Source organism: Anabrus simplex, chromosome 3, assembly GCF_040414725.1.
Source record: "Anabrus simplex isolate iqAnaSimp1 chromosome 3, ASM4041472v1, whole genome shotgun sequence".
Lineage (NCBI taxonomy): Eukaryota > Metazoa > Arthropoda > Insecta > Orthoptera > Tettigoniidae > Anabrus > Anabrus simplex.
In genome coordinates, this window is record NC_090267.1 from 266,343,966 (window position 1) to 266,363,911 (window position 19,946).

General features: G+C 38.0%; 1 protein-coding gene across 1 annotated transcript in view; it reads left to right on the top strand.

Annotated features, from left to right (window-relative positions):
• Window positions 1-14,936, top strand: part of LOC136866229 (zinc finger and SCAN domain-containing protein 31) — a 62,581-nt gene extending 47,645 nt beyond the window's left edge. Inside the window, exons 7-8 of the mRNA XM_067143015.2 lie at window positions 1,049-1,107; window positions 13,965-14,936. Coding sequence (XP_066999116.2) covers window positions 1,049-1,107; window positions 13,965-14,574 — 669 coding nt within the window. The 3' untranslated portion in view covers window positions 14,575-14,936. The remainder of the gene's footprint in view (window positions 1-1,048; window positions 1,108-13,964) is intronic.
• The last annotated feature ends 5,010 nt before the right edge of the window (window positions 14,937-19,946 follow it).

The window sequence follows — 19,946 nt, forward strand, 5'->3', positions numbered from 1 at the left end:
TCTTCCCATAATAGATTTCTCACTTGAAAACAAAATTGAGAAGCTTTTTGAGTCCTATTACATATTTTTTGTTTTGTTGTGTTTTCTTTTGAAATGATAACTTCCAAGGTATTTGAAATTAGAAACAGATTGTAAGTGAGTTAGTTACCTCCAGAAAAATGCTTGAATCATTTCAACAGTTTTTGTTTTACTGATGTTTAGTCCATATTCTTTAAACTTGTCACTCCAAAGATTTAATTTCTCCAGTATTGCTGCTTCAGTTTCTCCCCAAATGAGAATATCTGTAAATTTTGGGGTGTTGTTTTATTCCTGTGATTTCTTTGATGGATTTTATGATCTGATCCATGAGTCTTTGTTAAATCAAAATATAACAGTTGCATTCTTTATACATAATTCATTTAAAATATCTTTATTTGCAGACAGTCCTCAATATTTACTGAAAACATTACCAGGATTTTTTTTTCATGTTGGACCGACACAGACAGGTCTTATGGCGACGATGGGACAGGAAAGGACTAGGAGTTGTAGGAAGTGGCTGTGACCTTAATTAAGGTACAGTCCCAGCATTTGCCTGGTGTGAAAATGAGAAACCACGGAAAACCATCTTCAGGGCTGCCGACAGTGGGGTTCGAATCCACTATCTCCCAAATACTGGATACTGGCCACACTTAAGTGACTGCAGCTATCGAGCTTGGTAGGATTGGTTTTGAAAGGAACACATTTCTTAGGTTTTTTTTTTTTTTTTTGTGATTCCAGTGTTTGAAGGATTAGCTGCTGCCTCTTAATTCATCAACATTTTCCAGTGTATGCTGATTGCAATTCTTGGAGATATGTATTGATGATGATCTTCAGGCTGGTTCTTTTAGTGCATCCCATAAAGTAAATAAACAATTAATCAAAGAAAAGATAACCTCACTCTGTTATGAGGAACTATTTTTCTACAAAATATTTTCTGGCTGTGCAGTATGCCAAATTGCATTTCAATAATAATATATTTTTGTTATAAATGAGAGTTAACAGTGTTAATTTATTTACATTTTGTTGACAGGATATCAAAGAAGAGGTAAATGATGAAGCTGTGCCAGTTGTGGGAGATTCTAAGAAGCAGTAAGTGTTATTTAACTATTCCTGGTTCTTATTCAACCAGTAGGTCTACAAAATTCGTATGATCTAATTCAAGGGGATAATTAAAAGGCCTCCGATACTGCATGTTTCAATACATCATTGGTTGTGTAACAAACACACATAAATTTGCATCTTGATAGTAACCTCCAAAGGGTAAATAATAGATATATATAACTGAGCCGATATCAAGAAAACATTAAAACAGTGACGTAAATGACCTTAACGTAATTTAATGTGCAATATCGGTATTAAAGAAACCAAATACATTTAACAATCGGCACATATAACTAACAATTACAGACTGAAGTTAAACATCATGTCCGCATTTGGCTTCACAGTAAATATTAAGCACTTTCTCTAAATTGTCCATGGAAAAGTTATGGCGTTCATCACTAAGTATTAATTTGTATGCCGAAAAAGAGTGTTCAATGTCAACTGAAGACACGGGGCAATATTTTAAGTGTTTGATACTATGAACTGGGATTTCACTTTCATCTTCATCGTCATTCTTTCCCATTAAAATGTTAGCGGCAGTGAACTAACTGTTCAAACTGATATTTTTCTGAAGAACTGAATCAAACTTCTTATTCACTTTTTCATCTGCATCTCCAGGTGCTTCAGATAGTTTCTGCTCTGCTGTGTTCAGTAGCTCAGTTTGTTCATAAAGAGGTTTCCCACGACTTCCAAGAGTAGTAGAAAAATAGTATTTGCACTGAATGTACACCAAGTCATTTTCAATACCAGAGGCATTCAAAACTTTCTTAGTGTTGGTTACACAAACTGAATCATCCTCAAAAGTTGACACGAGCTCTTTGACTGCTCAGAAATGCTCACTATAGTAGTATATTGCTCTCAGCCATGTTCCCCATCGAGTGAGCACTGGTTCTGGATGAAGAGGACCATCTGGAGGTTTCTGCCTAAAACCTGTACTCTTAATGGAGCTTTTACAAGAACTTTCTTCACAGAGAAGATTATTTTATTCACCTTCGGAAACTTGAGTCTTATCTGCTCCGCTACTCGATTTAGGCCATGGACCAAGCAGGCGACATGGACAAGAGAAGGGAAAACATCTTAAGTGCACACATGGCAGGTGTCATATACGAAGCAGCATCTGTCACAACTATTAAAACTTTATCTTGATCAGGATTTATAACTTTTGAGTCCACTGTTCACAAAATGAGTCACTGTATTATGATTGGTATTACTCAACTGTTTCGTGTAAATCCGATAAGCTCTGGATGGTTTATCAGGATTAAACTTTCCAACAATGAAGTTGGCAATGTACCGCCCAAGGTTGTCCGTTGTTTCATCAACCGAGAACCACAAATATAAATTTCCAAGGTCCATCTTTATCCTAGAAATAGCATCCTCATACATATCTTGCAAATGTTTTCTGAAGAGTCGACTCCGAAGGGATTGATTGGTGGCAGTACTTTACCAAGATATTTTTGAAATGGGAGTTTTGTAAAGTTTTAAACAAGATGTTTGCTGCTACAATGGCACAACACAAATCAGCACTAAATGTGTTTTTCCTGGTTGTTGTTTTCTCATGAGGTTGGACCTTAATACCTGACAGAGTGCTTTTAACCATAAAAACGTCAAGGTAGAATTTTGAATATGTTGTCTAGAGGTGATTTAATATTATAGCTCTTCTATGATTTGATAAAGCTGCATAGAAAAATAAATAGTAAGGAAATGAAAATATAAATAGCAAGAGTGAAAAAATAAGTTGGGTAAGTAATAAGGCAGGTACTCACTCCTCCTCCTCCTCCTCCTTCTCCAGCTCTCTGTCAGGTTGGGTTAATGTTTAAATGAGCACTAGCCAGTAACTACCTTGAACTGCTGCTGTTGAGGGGAAGCGGTAGCAAAAGGGAAGGGAGGAAAGGGAGTGGCTTGCCTGTTACTTGTTTTAAATAGTTCATTAGCTTGCTGTTGTGAATTGTTCTTTATTAGTTCATCAAAAAGGATATTCACTTTCTCTGTGAAATTTCATTGAAGTTGAAGTTAGTATTATTTCTTTGATCAAGGTGTATGTGACAAAATCATCAGTAAAATAAAGAATACCATATTTACTCGCGTATTAGACCCCTTTTTTCCCCACTTTTACAGCCAAAAATAATAAAGGGGGGTCCAATGCGATAACCTCAAAATTTTGTGCAGCAAATACATGACTTCTAGGTTATAAAGAGCTATAAATTGTAGTATAAACATTCTATACTATTATTTAACAAACTTAGAATGTATTTAACTACTGGCTATTTTTTTTTTTTTTTTTTTTTTGCTAGGGGCTTTACGTCGCACCGACACAGATAGGTCTTATGGCGACGATGGGATAGGAAAGGCTTAGGAGTTGGAAGGAAGCGGCCGTGGCCTTAATTAAGGTACAGCCCCAGCATTTGCCTGGTGTGAAAATGGGAAACCACGGAAAACCATTTTCAGGGCTGCCGATAGTGGGATTCGAACCTACTATCTCCCGGATGCAAGCTCACAGCCGCACGCCTCTACGCGCACGGCCAACTCGCCCGGTACTGGCTATTTTCATCGGAAGGCAGTATTTCTAAACGTAAAAAAAAAAGACAAAAAAATGGTGAACACGACTTTTAAGCGTACGGCACATATAAAAGTCCATTTTAGTTACTCATGTCACGTCATTCATTACGTCTCATTAATTTCTCTGGTGAGATTGACGTTAGGAAGGGCATATGGCCGTAAAAACTCGCTACGAAGATTCGTCTCACTTCATATTCGATCCCGTAGAAGAAAGGGATAAGGGTATCGTGTTATCATATAATTAAATATTGATACAAAAGAACTTAATGGCCAGTCATTTGTCTCTGTCAGTTCAGTAGTAGGTCTACCATACAGTAAACCTGATCACTGCTTTCATTTGAATTATCGCCTTGCGCCGCCAATTTTCCTGCCTTGCTACCGGCGTGTCGGCATTCTAAGTGACGTCATCTTCACTGCTATCTCTCATCAGTCGCGTCAGCCATGCTTCATTCTCTTTGAGCCATGCACTGCAATCAAGAGCACACGAGGTCTCAGCTTTTTGAATCTTTTAAAAATAATTTCGTTCTCAACTATAGAGTCTAAACAGTGTAAATCTATTCCCAGATGGTCTCTGATATTCCCAATTGGTGTACATGTAGCAGAAGCCACTCCTTCCGAATAAAATCGTGCTGTAGAAGGCATGCCAAACCATCAGCTGATAACTAGCGTATGTTACGAGTTGTACTTCCGAATGTAATACATTGTAACTGGAAACATTCTTTTGATAACTGCGGCTGTTGAAACACAGACCCTTATTTTTAAGTATATTTCATGCTTGTTCTCCGTAAAAGTTCAGTAGCACTCCCGCAAGTGTATAACATAGTAATCATGGCTGATGGTGGGCGAATGGACTCTGCCATTGGTTGAAGGTTACGCCAATGAAATATTGTTCCCATAATTCAAGACAGCCAGAAGTTATGACCAACTTACGTGATGAAAAGACCTAAGAGAATGAGGCAATGTAAAAGAATAAGAATATGAAATAAATACGAATAAGAATAACAATATCCGGCTGTCTTGAATTATGGGAGTGACGTTTCATAAGGCAAATCTTCAGGAGATGGCAGAGTCCATCCGTGGCACCGCCAGCCACGATTATATATGAACAAACCAAAGAGAAATAATAACATGTTGAAATAGTTGAAACGTAGCGATGCAGTAATTACGATTCTGAACAGTCGAAAGCATAGATTGCGCTACTTATGATTGAATATTAATAAGAAAGAGAGGCCTAAAGCCGCTTCGCGGCTTCTAACATTTGCTTGTTCACAGACCAATGGCTTTGTCAAGAGGTTAGTTCGCGGCTTCTAATGTTACCTTTAACCGTGTGCTGCTTTTACATCCCTATGCATATATTGACAAGAAAGAAGAAGAATGGAAGCAAAAGACGGGTGTGAAGTGTAAATGACATCATAGCACAGAACATCAAGTCTATCTAGGCTACCAACAGAATACTGGAAGCTAATATGGAAAAAGAAAAAGAAAAGTAATTTATAACAGAAATACGAGATAAATGCTACAAAATACAGGACACAGGATTTGGATCAAAATAAGGTTGAAATACAGGATAGTTGACAAAGCTAGTCAGAGGCAGTTTGTTACCAACGAGCAGGACTGCACAGATACCATATTGCTCCATGACACCAGATGACATCTGGCCTGTTTCATTGCTACTGGTGAGAGATACTACTGTAGATCATGCCCAGTGATTTTTACTTGTACAGACCATTGTAGGGACACCCAGGTGGCCAGTGATTCACAATCGATGAAGTGCAGCTAGCCATCCTGACATAGCTTAGGGGGCTTGTCACAGGGTTCTTCTATGCTGGCTTTGATTCCTTGATGTACCGGAGCAACAAGTTATTTGGACATGCATGATGACTATGTGGAAAAGTAATCTGTATCACAGCCCTACTGCAGCTGATATGTGCATATTGAATACAATGTTGCAATGGGAAGGCCTGTTACAGCTGCCCTTATATATTATGTCATAAGCAAATAATTAATATAAGAATGTCTGGTCGTTCGTAGTAATATTTTAAAGTTGGAAAACACAACAGACACACTCTGTCGGGAGTAAGGACATCATCATTAAGGGCACGTGTACGTGAATTATTTTCAAAAAATTGAATTTTTGATTTTCATGTATTATTATTCTTTGGAGTTCTCTCTTTCAGAATATATATAGTTTACATATGTTAGCAAGCATATTTTGTCCTAAATGTTGTTTTTAAGAATGTCTGCGCTAAGTAGCCAAGCCCCTTTAAATGTCAAACATTTGAAAGTGTCATAACTTTTCCACCAGTGAAGATATCCGAGAGCGGTAAGTAGTATTTTATCCAAAGCTGCCCTGCGTAAGAATAGATTGCTCTTAGACCTGCCACCGCAACGTGCTAGGTTGTAAACAGAAGCCAGTATTGTATTGTATTGTATAGTAGCGTGCATGAAATTCTCTATTTGTAAACATCCAGCATTTGCCTGGAGTGAAAATGGGAAACCACAGAAAACCTCCTTCAGGGCTTATTAAAACTGTACTATGGCTTAGCTATAAGGAGAAACAAGGGTAATTTGGAAGCTATGCGAAAATCTGTATGGGCTAGTTTAATTCACAAGCCATCAACTGATGACCACCCACAACATGTGTTATGTCCTCCAGGTCCAGACTTCTGGTGTGGGTACCAGGTAGCAAAGACAGAGGGTAAAAGATTATTGTCATAAACATTAATTACCTTATGTTGTTACTGAAGCCATAAAACCTATTTATATAGATCTTAGTGCCAAAAATCTCTTGGAAAAATGTTTACATGGACGAACACAGAGCCCTAATTAGAGTTTCCATCATTGCATTTGAGAACGTGTGCCAAAAAATGTATTTGTTGGTCTTCCCACCCTAAAAATGGGCGTATTGGATGCAGTTATCTACTTCAATGTAGGTGCTGCATCCATATGTAAGGTACTGGAGTCTTTAGGAATATCCCCAGGGTAAAATATGGCCTCAGCATTAGCTGCAGTTGATCGTCGTAGGGTAATTGACGCTGAGAGGGCTGTATTTGAAAGCTCTAAAGAAGCCAGAACAAATAGTAGAAATAAGAAAACACAGCAGGATGATGAGTGTGTCCAAAATCATGAGGAATATGGAGCTGGAATGCATCGAAACTGTAAGGGTTGGTCAAAAACTTAAATTTTTACTTTGATTGGCTCTCCTGAAAAATTGTACTTTTCAAGAATATTTATTTTACTACCTCAGTAACCGTTAATGATAGAACACTGAAATTCGGCACACAGTTTTAGTGTGCTATTGTCTGAAAAGTAGACTACAATCATGAACGTAACTCTTTATTCATGAAAAATAGACCTTAAAATATTCAAAAAAATTATGAAAATTTTAATAACAATTTTCGAACTTTTCCCACAAAATAACTATTTTACTGCATATCATGATTGTAGTCTACTTTGTATCTACATGCTGTGGGTAGCATCTGTAAAAATATCATTCATATCACACAAGTAGTTTCCGAGTGTATCCTTCCGACAGCTTGGAGTGATTTTCCAATCTTAGAAAACATCACAAGGAATAAACTCTCATAAAAAATTAACAATGAACTTTAGCCAACAATTAATGATATAACAACAATCTATAATGTTCATTCATTGCACATAATAATATTTGTCCACCTAGAACAAGTGTATCTGTTCAAATTATGATGGCAAGTATAGTGATTTTGCACTATTTTACTATGATCTTCACAGACACGTGCCCTTAAAGCAAATAATTTGGTGTGTTGTTGCACGTTGTACAGAATAATGTGTTGATTTAAAAACCTATTGTGAATAACATTGTAATGAGCAGATAAGCACAGACTGGTTTATTTCATCACTTCACTAATCTCAGTACTTATAATCCTTATTTCATTCTTTTGATAGCAATTTGGCCTTTAAGAGTTGTATTTTATCAGTTGTAGTTATCCACTTTTTAACTATTTCAGATTTTTTTTTTTTTTTTTTTTGCTAGTTGCTTTACGTCACACCGACACAGATAGGTCTTATGGCACCGATGGGACACGAAAGGCCTAGGAATGGGAAGGAAGTGGCCGTGGCCTTAATTAAGGTACAGCCCCAGCATTTGCCTGGTGTGAAAATGGGAAACCACGGAAAACCATCTTCAGGGCTGCCGACAGTGTATTTCAGAATAAGCCTGTATTTAAGAATCATTCCTGTTTTCAAACACATACATAGATGTGTTTTGAATAGTTTTAATATGTTACAATGATTGCATAATTATGTTTTATTTATTTTTTTCCTCCAGCTGAAGACATTTACCTATTTAATAAACATGTAACCATCCTGTTTTGTTATTGAAAAATGTGCGTATTAAATATATTTTGCTTGAAGATAACCATAATTTTTTGTGTTCCCCTGTCTTGGATCTTATTTTTAGTCACTTGTACTAGTTTATATGTTCTGGTTTGCCTATACGTATTTATTTTCTTACCAAGCAATTTAAAATTGAAGGTATTTAAATTATTACTGATAGGATAGTACTAATTGCTCTGGACTCTTAAAAGACAACTTGCAAACAGTGTTTGTTCAGCACAGAGTTATTTGTAAACATTCTTGTGTGAAGATTATGCTAAATATGATATACATGCATTGAAAATGACTTTTCCATATTTTATCTTTAGCATATGCCTTTGCTGGCAGGATGTAGTGTTTACAGTGCACTATGTCTCCTGGTATGGGCTAGAATAAATTTGTTACTTTCATTGACCTGTCTCAATCTCTTCCTTGACTTTGACAATATGAAAGTGAGGTATGAGCGATTCTAGTAATACCGTTCCTTATGCAGCCAGTCCCTGTTATGAATGGTGTGAAAATATCGCTCATAGGGTCGCTTGGTGCATGCATTTCAGTGGACTTGGCAGACTGATATGTAATAGCAACTTCTGGCTCATTGAGGAAAGCAACGGGAAACTACCTCACTCCTCATTTCCCTAGTATGCCTATTCAGTGACACCTAAGCTATCTATGACAGCTGTTGGTGGAGCTGTAGAAGAGCAAACCAGCCTTTGGGCTGAATACCCAACATACATACACATCTTTAGCATTTTGTGTCTGTTCAGAACTGTATTAACATTGCACTTTTTCCTAACAGAATTTACCATGTTATGTCAGAAATTAGTCACCAGGGGGCATTGTTGTGGTAGAGAAGATTGGATGTAAAAGGAGATATCTTGTCAGCACTGTATGTCTGAGGTAGTGGTGGTGATTATAGTTTTAAGAGGAAAAATAGGAAAGGTTCAACCTTTCAAACAATGAGAACATCAGCACAGATGGCATGAAGATGTGCAGTATTTATAAATGTTTTGTGCACATTGATTCTAGCTCCCTCTGTGGATCAGTGGTACAGTGCCAACAGAGGTAGTCGCATTTTTGAAGGGCGGTCAAAAGTCCTTTCAACACTCCATGTCATATGCTGTTAACGTGTAAAAGATATATGGTGACACATTTGGTTTTCACCCAACAAAATTCATCAAAACTTGACCATAGATGCCCAAGAGAGATTCGGTTTGCTCTGCCATCTAGTAGGCCTAGAGTAAAACAGAACATCCATATTGATGAGCAGACAGCCAGATGGTGTCAAATTACAATGCTTGTACATGGTAGCTGATGCCATATAATAATGATACAAGTTACACTGACACAGATATGTCTTATGGCAATAATGGGATAGGATTGGGAAGGAAGTGGCCATGGCCTTAATTAAGGTACAGCCGGGGAACCACGGAAAGCCATCTTCAGGGCTGTCTACAGTGGGGTTCAAACCAACTATCTCCCAGTTGCAAGCTCACATCTGCACGCCCCTAACTGCATAGGCAACTTGCTCAGTTACAAGCATTGGGCTTTGCTAGACATTGCCTAAATTGTCAGTCTTAATCAGTCCTTGACCAGAGGCTGTCTAATGCCTAACTGATGTAATGATATAGTTATGGGGCTAGAAGAGAAGAGATGAGATGAATATTCTAACTGTCAAACAGAGTTATACTAAACACAGAACTGCTATGAACATGAGGGAGTAGCCAGATTTGCTCGTCCATCCGCGCCAGCCAATGGAATAGCGAGGCGCTGCCTAGATTAATATTGCTCGTCCATCCGCGCCAGCCAATGGAATAGCGAGGCGTTGCCTAGATTAATATCTATATTTCTTTCTGCGCTCAAAAATCATTACAGATTCAATTGTTTTGGTGATGCTATGAGACAGCGCTAAAAATTCTGAAGCTGTCTGTCCAAACCTGGTGATTCTACGATCAGGTGTTTGGAAGATACCATCTCCCTTGAACTGAGGGGACATCTGCTGGTCCCATATGAGTGAGAAAGTTAAGAAGGTACTGTAATATTTAGGTTCACTGGGGAAGTGTGTTTGAAGAAGCTCTCTGGGTGAAATACAAGCTATAGAGTGACAGTATTGCGGTATCAGTTTAGTGTTATGGAAGATGAATACATGCTGTAGGCTGAAGTTTTGTATTCATAATGAGACTTTGCAAGCCAAGTAGCAGTTAAACACTTGGTAGTGGTATTACTTGTAAAGTTTTCACAGTCAGGTGAGAAATGTAATTTACAGTGTGATGGCTTTGTAAAGAAGCTTTCAGATGCAGAATTGTACTCATAATAGTACTAACAGTGCTAATATGGGTTAACCTGATAAACAAGTAGTTGCTCCATTCAATTAATTTATGTATTTATTTTACCTTATAAAGACACCACTGGAATCTTACTCAGAATGGTATGCGGTGTAGATTACATCTTATGAAATAATAACACAGTCTCGCGTAGACTGAGTATTTCGTTCACAAATAACTTCTGTAGGACATCGTCCAAGAGATATTGCTCTATACATGTCACATATTCTGCAACACCCAAGGGCACAGGACACAACAATGAAAACACAAAAATGGCAAAATTAACATAAATCACAGAATTACTCACCTTGAGGGCAGTAGCATCAAATATAACGCATGGAGGACCCAATCATAAAGGAACAAAGATGACTGAATCTTAAAATTAATGCTCGAGAGGTTGCCAGGTCAATATCGCGAACTATTAAATAAGAAGCAAAATTAAAAGTTAAATTAATTTACTTGAAAAATATATTTTTAAATTTCATTATATATATATATACAATTAATATGTATTTTAAAACCAACAAAACTGAAAGAAAAATTAATTGAAGAGCAAATGCCACTTAAAGAATTTTAAATAGAATTAAATGAAAAGCTGATACCTACACAAACTATTTCAGTAAAATTAAATATTTGGAATATTTAAAAATCTTCTCTTTAAATAAATGAATAAATAATCTTTAATTAAAATGTTGAAAAACTAAAATATTGAGAAGGTTGCAACCAATTTTAATAAATTATAATTACTTGGACCATAAGGAAAGTTCATAAATCAATACCACTAATTAGATGATCATCTCACTTAAAAATAATACCCACTTGATAAATGAAATACGGGCCTGCAGCTTCTGTAAACTGTTTAAAATTGAAATTTGCTATACATTCTACATCAGTAATAATCAATACACATGGACACGTGCACCGGGCTCCAACAGCAATAAGAATTACATAAATAAATAAATGAAGTTCAAATGACAATAAATAAATAACAGAAAACTTTCCCAACTAAGTTAAATCTTACAATGTAAAAATAATATAAACGTTCCACAATTAATAACAGAGCACGAACGCACACAACTGGAACTAGACGTTACCGAAGCCAAGCTATCATTCCTCAAAAGTAGCCAAAGCCGCCAAAAATTAATGCGTGCCCACCAATGACGCAATAAATAACAAAGGATAAGACCACAAACAGTGGGGAGAATATGACAAGAGATCGTTAACCGAATGGCATGTATAAAATTAAAAGTCGACAAGCAAATTTCAATTCCTCGCAGACTCAACGTTATAGGAAAAAAAAAATTATAATAATTATAATTATTACCATCATGGATGACAGTACGAAATTAATTTACATTTCATTAACCAGTTCACCAAAAGCTTAGTTAATTTTCAATAGAAGAGGCTTTGGATAAGGCCAGATGCGTGCATGAGGTATCATATAATTTAGACCCCAGAAAAATGCAAATAACGATCCCATAACAAAACATTGGGCAACACACGCAATAACAGCACAGTTAGAAAGCAAATTCAAAGAACAAAGAAAATTAGAAAGGAATATACAGACCAAAATTTAATAATAATCCCGAAGAATGAGTTGACAATTCTGCACGAACGATAAGATAATTTTAAACAAATAGAACAATACACAACCACATAGACGCATAACTAGTGATTCCAAACTCCCTCACAATTTGATTACAATTAGATCTCGAGATTTTAGGCAATAATCAGAATATTTAAAAAATTAATCTTGATGATGAATTGGTCCCTTTTACGAAAATTTCACCAGCAGAAGTGAACACAGTTCAATTACGTAAGCAAACGGTTACCGAATAGGTCCATTAATATATAGGTCAGATTCACGATAAAGTCTTTTACTTCAAATATTCCACGGCCTTAGGAGAGCTCCCAAAATATTATGATTTTCCAGTACTTACATATTTGTGTAAATATCTCATTTTACGACTTACGGCACATTAATAAGGTAGGCACACCGGTAATGGTTAACACACTCTACACTTTTCTTTTCACTCTAATAAATTGAAAACAAGTTGGAGCACACATAACAAATTGAACTAAAAGCATAGCCTTAGTTCTGTCACATTTATCCTGGAGTGCCCCACTCCATTTTCAACACGCTCCAACTAAACAAAAATGTCTTCCAGTGCACATGCCTTGACACAGCCATCTTGTACTACAGCCGAAAGAGAAGTCGAGCTCACTACTCCCAGCGACCAGTGCGCACCGAGCAGAAGTCCGTGATGCGCATGCCCGCAACTTATTGATCCACAAATTGAACAAATTGGAGGATCCAGCAATGGCGTAATAATCGCAGATAACAGTTTTAAAATAAATTTGCATTGCAGACGAGCGTATCAAACAATGGGTGATAATGGGAGATAACATTCCTATATATAAGCAGACATGCCCAAATAAATACTTGTTGCCATTTTCATGTTACATATTCTAATTACAACCATTTGTGAACTTCGTTATAAGCATGGATAATTGTAGGATTAGGGCTTTATCACATACATGCATTTCAGTTTGGAGTGCATTGTGTTTAAGGAGAACGTCGTGTGTACATGTGAGCATAGGACATGTCAAATCTCCCTTTCTGTCACCAGTCTGTTAAGGCGGCAACAGCGCTCAGCAGAAAGCTCTCAACTGGATGAGCCTATGTTCATATTGTTCTATGTTTGATATAAAAGAGTATTTCAACCAGCATTGATGTCATAATGAAGTGTTGCTTTTGACTCGGTACCAGTTTGCTGCTTTTTCTTGAAATGTGTAGTATTGCTTTTTTCTTTCTCTGACATTGTACTTAGACAATAAACTATTTATTTCATTCTAAATGTACTCCTTTAATTGTTCGTGAATTTGTGTTCCTCTTAAAGACACATTAAAGCAGGGCCAACCAACTGCTTGTACGTGTGATGTCAATTAACTCGTCACACACTCTCTGCCTGGGCAGCGAACGAAGTACCTGAGAAGTGCTGGCGAGAGGAGCGAGGGAAAATGCAATATCATTAGTAGGGGAAAGACTAGGGCTGCGGGTAGTACAATGCGGTATGTGTTGTACATATTTCTTTTCACATACTTCGTTGTATGTTAACATAACTTTATAAAGTAGAATAGGAGTTATACAGCAACTTTATTTCTAATACAAACTAAACTTGTTTTTTTCAGTGCATCTTTAAAACTGACAGTTGTTATCTTCCCATAAAGATGTGCTTGGTTCATCCATGCTTATGTAGTGTACTCTACGACTACTAACACAACTATGTACGGCACAGCACATGCCTACTACAAAGCGAGGCAGTACCTTCGTCCCACTCTACGGCTGAAGTGCTCTTACGTCACATAGGCTCTCCGACGTTACACGTCAGCCAGTTGGTGGACACTGCATTAGAGTAATATGTGAAACTTTCCTGATGTATAGATGCTTCCTCAGATTGTTTTTTGAATACTCTTATTATTATGGTACTATTTTGATGTATAAGGAGATGCATTTGCACTTATGACATTCATCCTGATGATCATTCTGTTCCTTACAGAAGCAAAATGAGATTGACTTGGGCTAACTACTCTAATTTAATCTCTTTTCAGCCAGTCCCTGAAGACTTCTGGTCGGTCTCGGGGCACATTTAGTCAAGACCTGAGCAAGAACAGACACATCTGCAGTCAGTGTGGAAAATCATTTCGCACTCCATCGAAACTCAATCGACACACATTAGTTCACAGTGGAGAAAAGCCATATTCCTGTAAATACTGTGGGAAGACCTTCCAGCAAAAAGTGAGTCTTGGCTATCACATCTCAGTCCACACAGAAGGCAGGACGCGACAACGACATTCATGTCCTATTTGTGGAAAGACCTTTCGTGAAAGGAGTGGTCTAGTACGACACGAAGCAGTGCACTGTGGCGAGAGGACACAGCACTGTCCAACGTGCAGAAAGAAATTCACTCAGAAATCTCACTTGCAAAGACATATGCAGACTCATAGCAAGACCAAGGATTATAAGTGTTCATATTGTGAGAAACGGTTCGGAGATCCCTCGGCACTTGCCCCTCATGTTAGGGTTCATACTGGAGAACGGCCGTACACCTGTGAGCTATGTGGAATGAGTTTCATCCAAAAATGTCATCTCGTTCGACACATGCCCAGAAAACATGGTTCAAAGAAACAAAAGGGTGAACAAACAAACAGTGCTAAGTAACAGAACTCTCTTGTGTGTAGTCATAGTGTTGTTATAGCTTCTTCATGTACCCAGACTTGTTTATTTCTTGGGTTTATCCTTTGAATTTTGTTTCCTTATAAGAAATCCCTCCATAAGTTCATCAACTTCTTTTTTCTTGGTGCATTCATTCAATTAACTTGTTATCAAAAGCAAGTTGTCTGAATACTGTCTTATAAAAACTGTGTAATACACTAGTGGTCGTTGAGGTGTATGCTCCAATATTTGTGCGTTAAGTGCATGTGTAAAAGAGGTGAGGTGCATACCTGGAATTAAGGTACTGGCTACTTGATTGGCTTAATTCAGTTACTGTATTGGGAAGGAATAAACAAGTGAAGTCATATATGGAGAGGAACATGAAAAAAATCTCATAACAGCAGTGGCGTGCACTGAACCCCATCTCTCCCATTGCTGCTGGGGTAAAGAACTTTGTATTAACATTTTCTAATTATTGCTTAGAATGCTTTTTATAATGTTTAAAAAATTGCGAACATCTAATCCAAGCCAAGTACAGCTGTCTTGACAATCCGCTCGCACTACCGCTGTTCAGCTTTCCAGCGAGCTGGGTTTCCTTGCCAGCGCAAAAGAGAGCTACCACAGTGAAATTTAAGGTTGCTTGGGTGACGCATGCACTTGAAGCTTCGTTGTCCTGGAAGCGGGGTGGAGCTGTAGGCCCTCCCCTGACAGCAATTTACGGCGACAGGCCAGCTAGCTTAGGTAAGGTAATGTTAGTTTTAATACTTAACACTTCTTCAGCGCCACACACTAGAGACTGCAACAAAAATATCAACATCTTAACAGTATAGCCACTTGCACATTGTCTTGCCAATAAAAATAGAGCCAGTATATGAAATCAGTTGTAATATAGAAGAATATATTTTAGTCTGGGGTTTTGGCATGTAAACAGTTTTTTCGAGCAATTCACTGATGGCACGTTTAGAGTATGTGTTCCCATAGCCGCAGAAAAATATTTAGGTTGCCCAGCATGAACGCAGAGTTAAGCGCAAAGTAAAAGAATTTTGTATTTGGTTGTCTGTGATGGTGGTATATAGTGAATTTTTGTAGTGTTCCTCTTGGATTATATATAGGTGAAGGTTTTGTGAGTTCTGCGGCATTCTTCATGAATATAACATGTGTTATATATCATGACAAATATTTCCCCTCATTTGTCATTGATCCATGTACATTCAATATGCGAGTAAAACTATAAAACTTCAGTGACGGTAAAATACCAGTTAAATTTTGCTGATTAGTTTAGATTAGGTTTTTTAAGTAAAATACAAATAGTTAGTCCCAGTGTATTTTTCTGGAAACCATGACTTTACTATCACGAAGCATCATCGGATGAAACTATAAGTACATTGTTTAAAATCTGCTGTGGATTAAGTTATGATGGTGTCGTCACTGCCGTGGATATCAATTTGGAAGTATGTGCGAGAGTATGGTTGAAAATATTCTTGAAAGATCTTTCTCAGGTTGAGCTTTCCACAAAAAATGCAGCCTTATAAAATAGTAATATTGACTTTAGAGAGTGTAGTGGGGCTATGATTGTTTATATTTCAGCTGGGGTAATGAATATGTTCACCGCACGCCACTGCATAATAGGATAAGTACAATGACGGTCAGTATAGGAGAGGGACCTACAGAAAGAGGAGACAAGTACAGCCACGAAAACACAAAAGGATAACGACAATCTCCACATCCATCTTATCCTACAGTTCTGATATCAAGACTCTGTTAAGATAGCTCCCAGTGAGTGATGACGCCCTGCCTTCTGGTAAAGCTGGGAAGCAGAAAGGAGCTCACCGGTACTGATGAGGAGAGAGCCTATCTATTCTAAGATGGCAGTATATGAGGATATGGAGATTGTCCTCGTTCTTTTGTGTTTTCATATTTCTCCTTGTCTCCTATTTTTGCTGCTTCCTCCTTCCTCTTCCCATATTGGCCTGTCATTATTTTATCATATTGTGTATTCTTTCTTTTTTCTTTTCACTACCTTTCTATATACGAGGGTTGGGGCATAAGTCGTGGCAGCTTCTCTTTTTTTTTGTTTTTTTTTTTGCACGAGTGCGGGATGTACCAGACAAATAGATGGGAGTGGAGAGCCTAAGGTGCTATGGAATGTATGAATTATGCCAAGTACGTTTACCATGTGCATATTCTCAGAGAGTACAGTAAACCTCAAAGTAGTCCCCTAGATTGCTAATAATGCAGGTGACGTCAGATACCAGTTGCCTCACCATGTGTGAATTTTGCAAACTCATGTCTCATAGCGTTGTTAATATCCTCTCATTTCTCAAATCATTTCCCACACAGTGATTCTTTCACTTTCGAGATGAGGTAAAAATCACACGGAGTCAGGTCCCGTAAGTATAGGAGTGTTCCAATACTTCCCATCCCCAGCGCTGAAGTTGCCTCGGTACATACACCCTTTGCTCCATGGGTCTGACGTTCTCAAGGAGAAGGATGACATTGTTGAGAGAATGTGGACGGTTGTCCCTAACGACGGATGTAACTGTCTCTGCAGGAAGTTTTTGTAGTGCGTTGCTGTCACCGTCGTGCCATGTGGAATGAAGTGACGTACAATTGTGCCTTTGATGTCGTGGGAAGGATTTTGCAAGAACTTTTGTTTTTCTGATGATCCTGCATGTTGCCATTTTGCAGATTGATGTTTGAGCTCTGGTTCATATGCCCTGGCTCAAAATTCATCCTTGGTCACAATTCTCTCCAGCATTTGCTTGTCTTCTTGCCAAGTGGTCAGAGCTTATGGCATACCATGTCTACTTTTACACAACAGTGAGTGTATGTGGCACCCACCATGATGCAGTTTTACGCAGATGATCTTCCCGTAAATTTCTTTGGATGGTCTGTTTTTCAATGCCTGTTTCGGCTTGTAACTCAAGTAGTGTCCATCTTCTATGCACGTCCATGAACTGAGTAGTTACTGCACATCACACATCATTCTGAACACTAGCAAGTCTTCCAGACTGTTGAACACGACTGCTTGTTTAACATCCATACCATCTCGCAATGCTTTTGTATGGAAGGGCATCTTTCTCCACAGTTCCCACAAGCTCTCTATGACATTCTTTAGCATTGCGACCCCATTGAATGGCCACATTCATTCTGCACCACCATCTCATGCTGTGTCCATGTACTGTGAGCATGCAAGATTTCCAGGATATATGACCATTTTATGGAGGCCCCAACCCTTGTATGACTTACTATCAGAGTAGGGAGGGCTTTATTGAGTGTTAATTTGTTACTGTTCTTTGTTATCTCCAGGTTTGAAACTGCCTGCTCAGTACTGCCTATATTGAATGATACTATTGGTATACAATATTTGTTTCCTATATTATCAGAGTATCGATATTTTTGTGACAATTATTGATACCAAAATATTGTATTGAATGCAGTATTAAAATGTCCCTATGTATCTTTGGCTTTATAGTTTACACCCTTAGTATGATGCCTTGTGAGTGTTGGGGCTTGAACATCGCTAAACTCTCGATGTGACTTACTATCAGAGTAGGGAGGGCTTTAATGAGTGTTAATTCGTTACTGTTCTTTTGTTATCTCCAGGTTTGAAACTGCCTGCTCAGTACTCCTTATATTGAATGATACTATTGGTATACAATATTTGTTTCCTATATTATCAGAGTATCGATATTTTTGTGACAATTATTGATACCAAAATATTGTATTGAATGCAGTATTAAAATGTCCCTATGTATCTTTGGCTTTATAGTTTACACCCTTAGTATGATGCCTTGTGAGTGTTGGGGCTTGAACATCGCTAAACTCTCGATGGGATGCAGTGGCAGCTGGTGGTTTGGAAAGTTGGTGATCCACAATGGATGTCAAAGGGTAGGGGGGTTGAACATTTTAAATTTAAAAATCTTTCTACCTGAGGGCATAGAGGATTTAGTAAGTAAAATGGTTAACTACAAGCATACCGGTACCTATTTATATAGATAGTTCATCCATCTTTCAAATGAGAAAAATATCCTGCACATTCACTTAACAGCAGCAAAATGTTTGGAATCAGTTTCGTTTAACAGCTCAAACTAAAATGGCACATTCCTGATCCGTCAGAAGGTAAGGGAGATACTAGCATGATGGATGCTGCTATCTCTTGGCATTTTGCAGAAATGTATGCATATGTTTATTCAATTTATTTGATTTATGTATATAAATGATACAAGTAAAGAACTGCAATGTTACAGGATTGTAAGCGACTGCAAAAGGATCTTGACAGTGTTGTGAGTTGGACGGCAGAGAATGATATGATGAAAAGTCAGATTGTACGTTTTCTCTCAGTTTTAATTACCGAGTGGTAAAGTCACTAAAAGGTGGACATCCTTGTCAAATATATTATTTACAGTTTAGGGTCAAGAAGTGCTCATCTATGTTTGTGTATTATCAAAGCAGGAGACTGTGTAACTGAAATATGTGCCATGTACCTCTCCTGTTTGTTTCCTTATTTCCTTGTAGCCGTCTGTGGACAGGCAGTGAAGGCCTTTGGAGAAGTAACCAGGCACTGTGAAGTATGGTTGTACATGACATTAGTCCAGTCCCAGCTAGACTCAAGAGATGGCTCTGAGAGTCCCACATACCATATACCATATTCACAACACATACAAAAACTCTTGTGTGATGCACCTGACGTCTCTTAAGCTACCATAATTTGAAAATACTGGTACCGGTATGCACATTTTTCTTTTCAGTACGATTCTTCTTATTCTATCATTTTCCCACACGTGTGGGGTTGTGGGTGCAAACAGTGTGGCCCAAGTGGATTTGGCCCTATTTTACCGTTGGATGCCCTTCCCGATGCCAACCCTATGTGGGGGGGAGAGAGGATGTAATCACTATTGCTTGTTTCTGTGGTGGTTGGTAATATGGTGTGTTGTCTGAATATGAAGGGGAGAGTTTTGGAACAAACACAAATTCCCATCCCTGAGCCAGAAAAATTAATCAAACACAATTAAAATCCCCACTAGCTATGAATCGAACCCAGGCCCCTGTGAACCAAAGACCTCAATGCTGACCATTCGATCAAGAATCAGACTCTGTATGAAATATGTTTCATTTTTGCATTTTGACATGTTCTCTGCTTCAAGACCAACAGCCAAGTGTGTAGCATCGATGTGCTTCTTCCACTCTATTCCTTTCATTCTAACAACTCATTGGACCAGTCATCTTTGATGCTGACTGTGCAGAAGCCTTATTTTCTCACTTCCACTTCCCAAATTCCAGGAATGGACGAGGTGGGGTGGAGTGGTTACCTCTATGCTTGGCTACCTTTGCCCCTAGGAATTAACCTAGTACTCATTTAAGGTGCAATCTGAGTG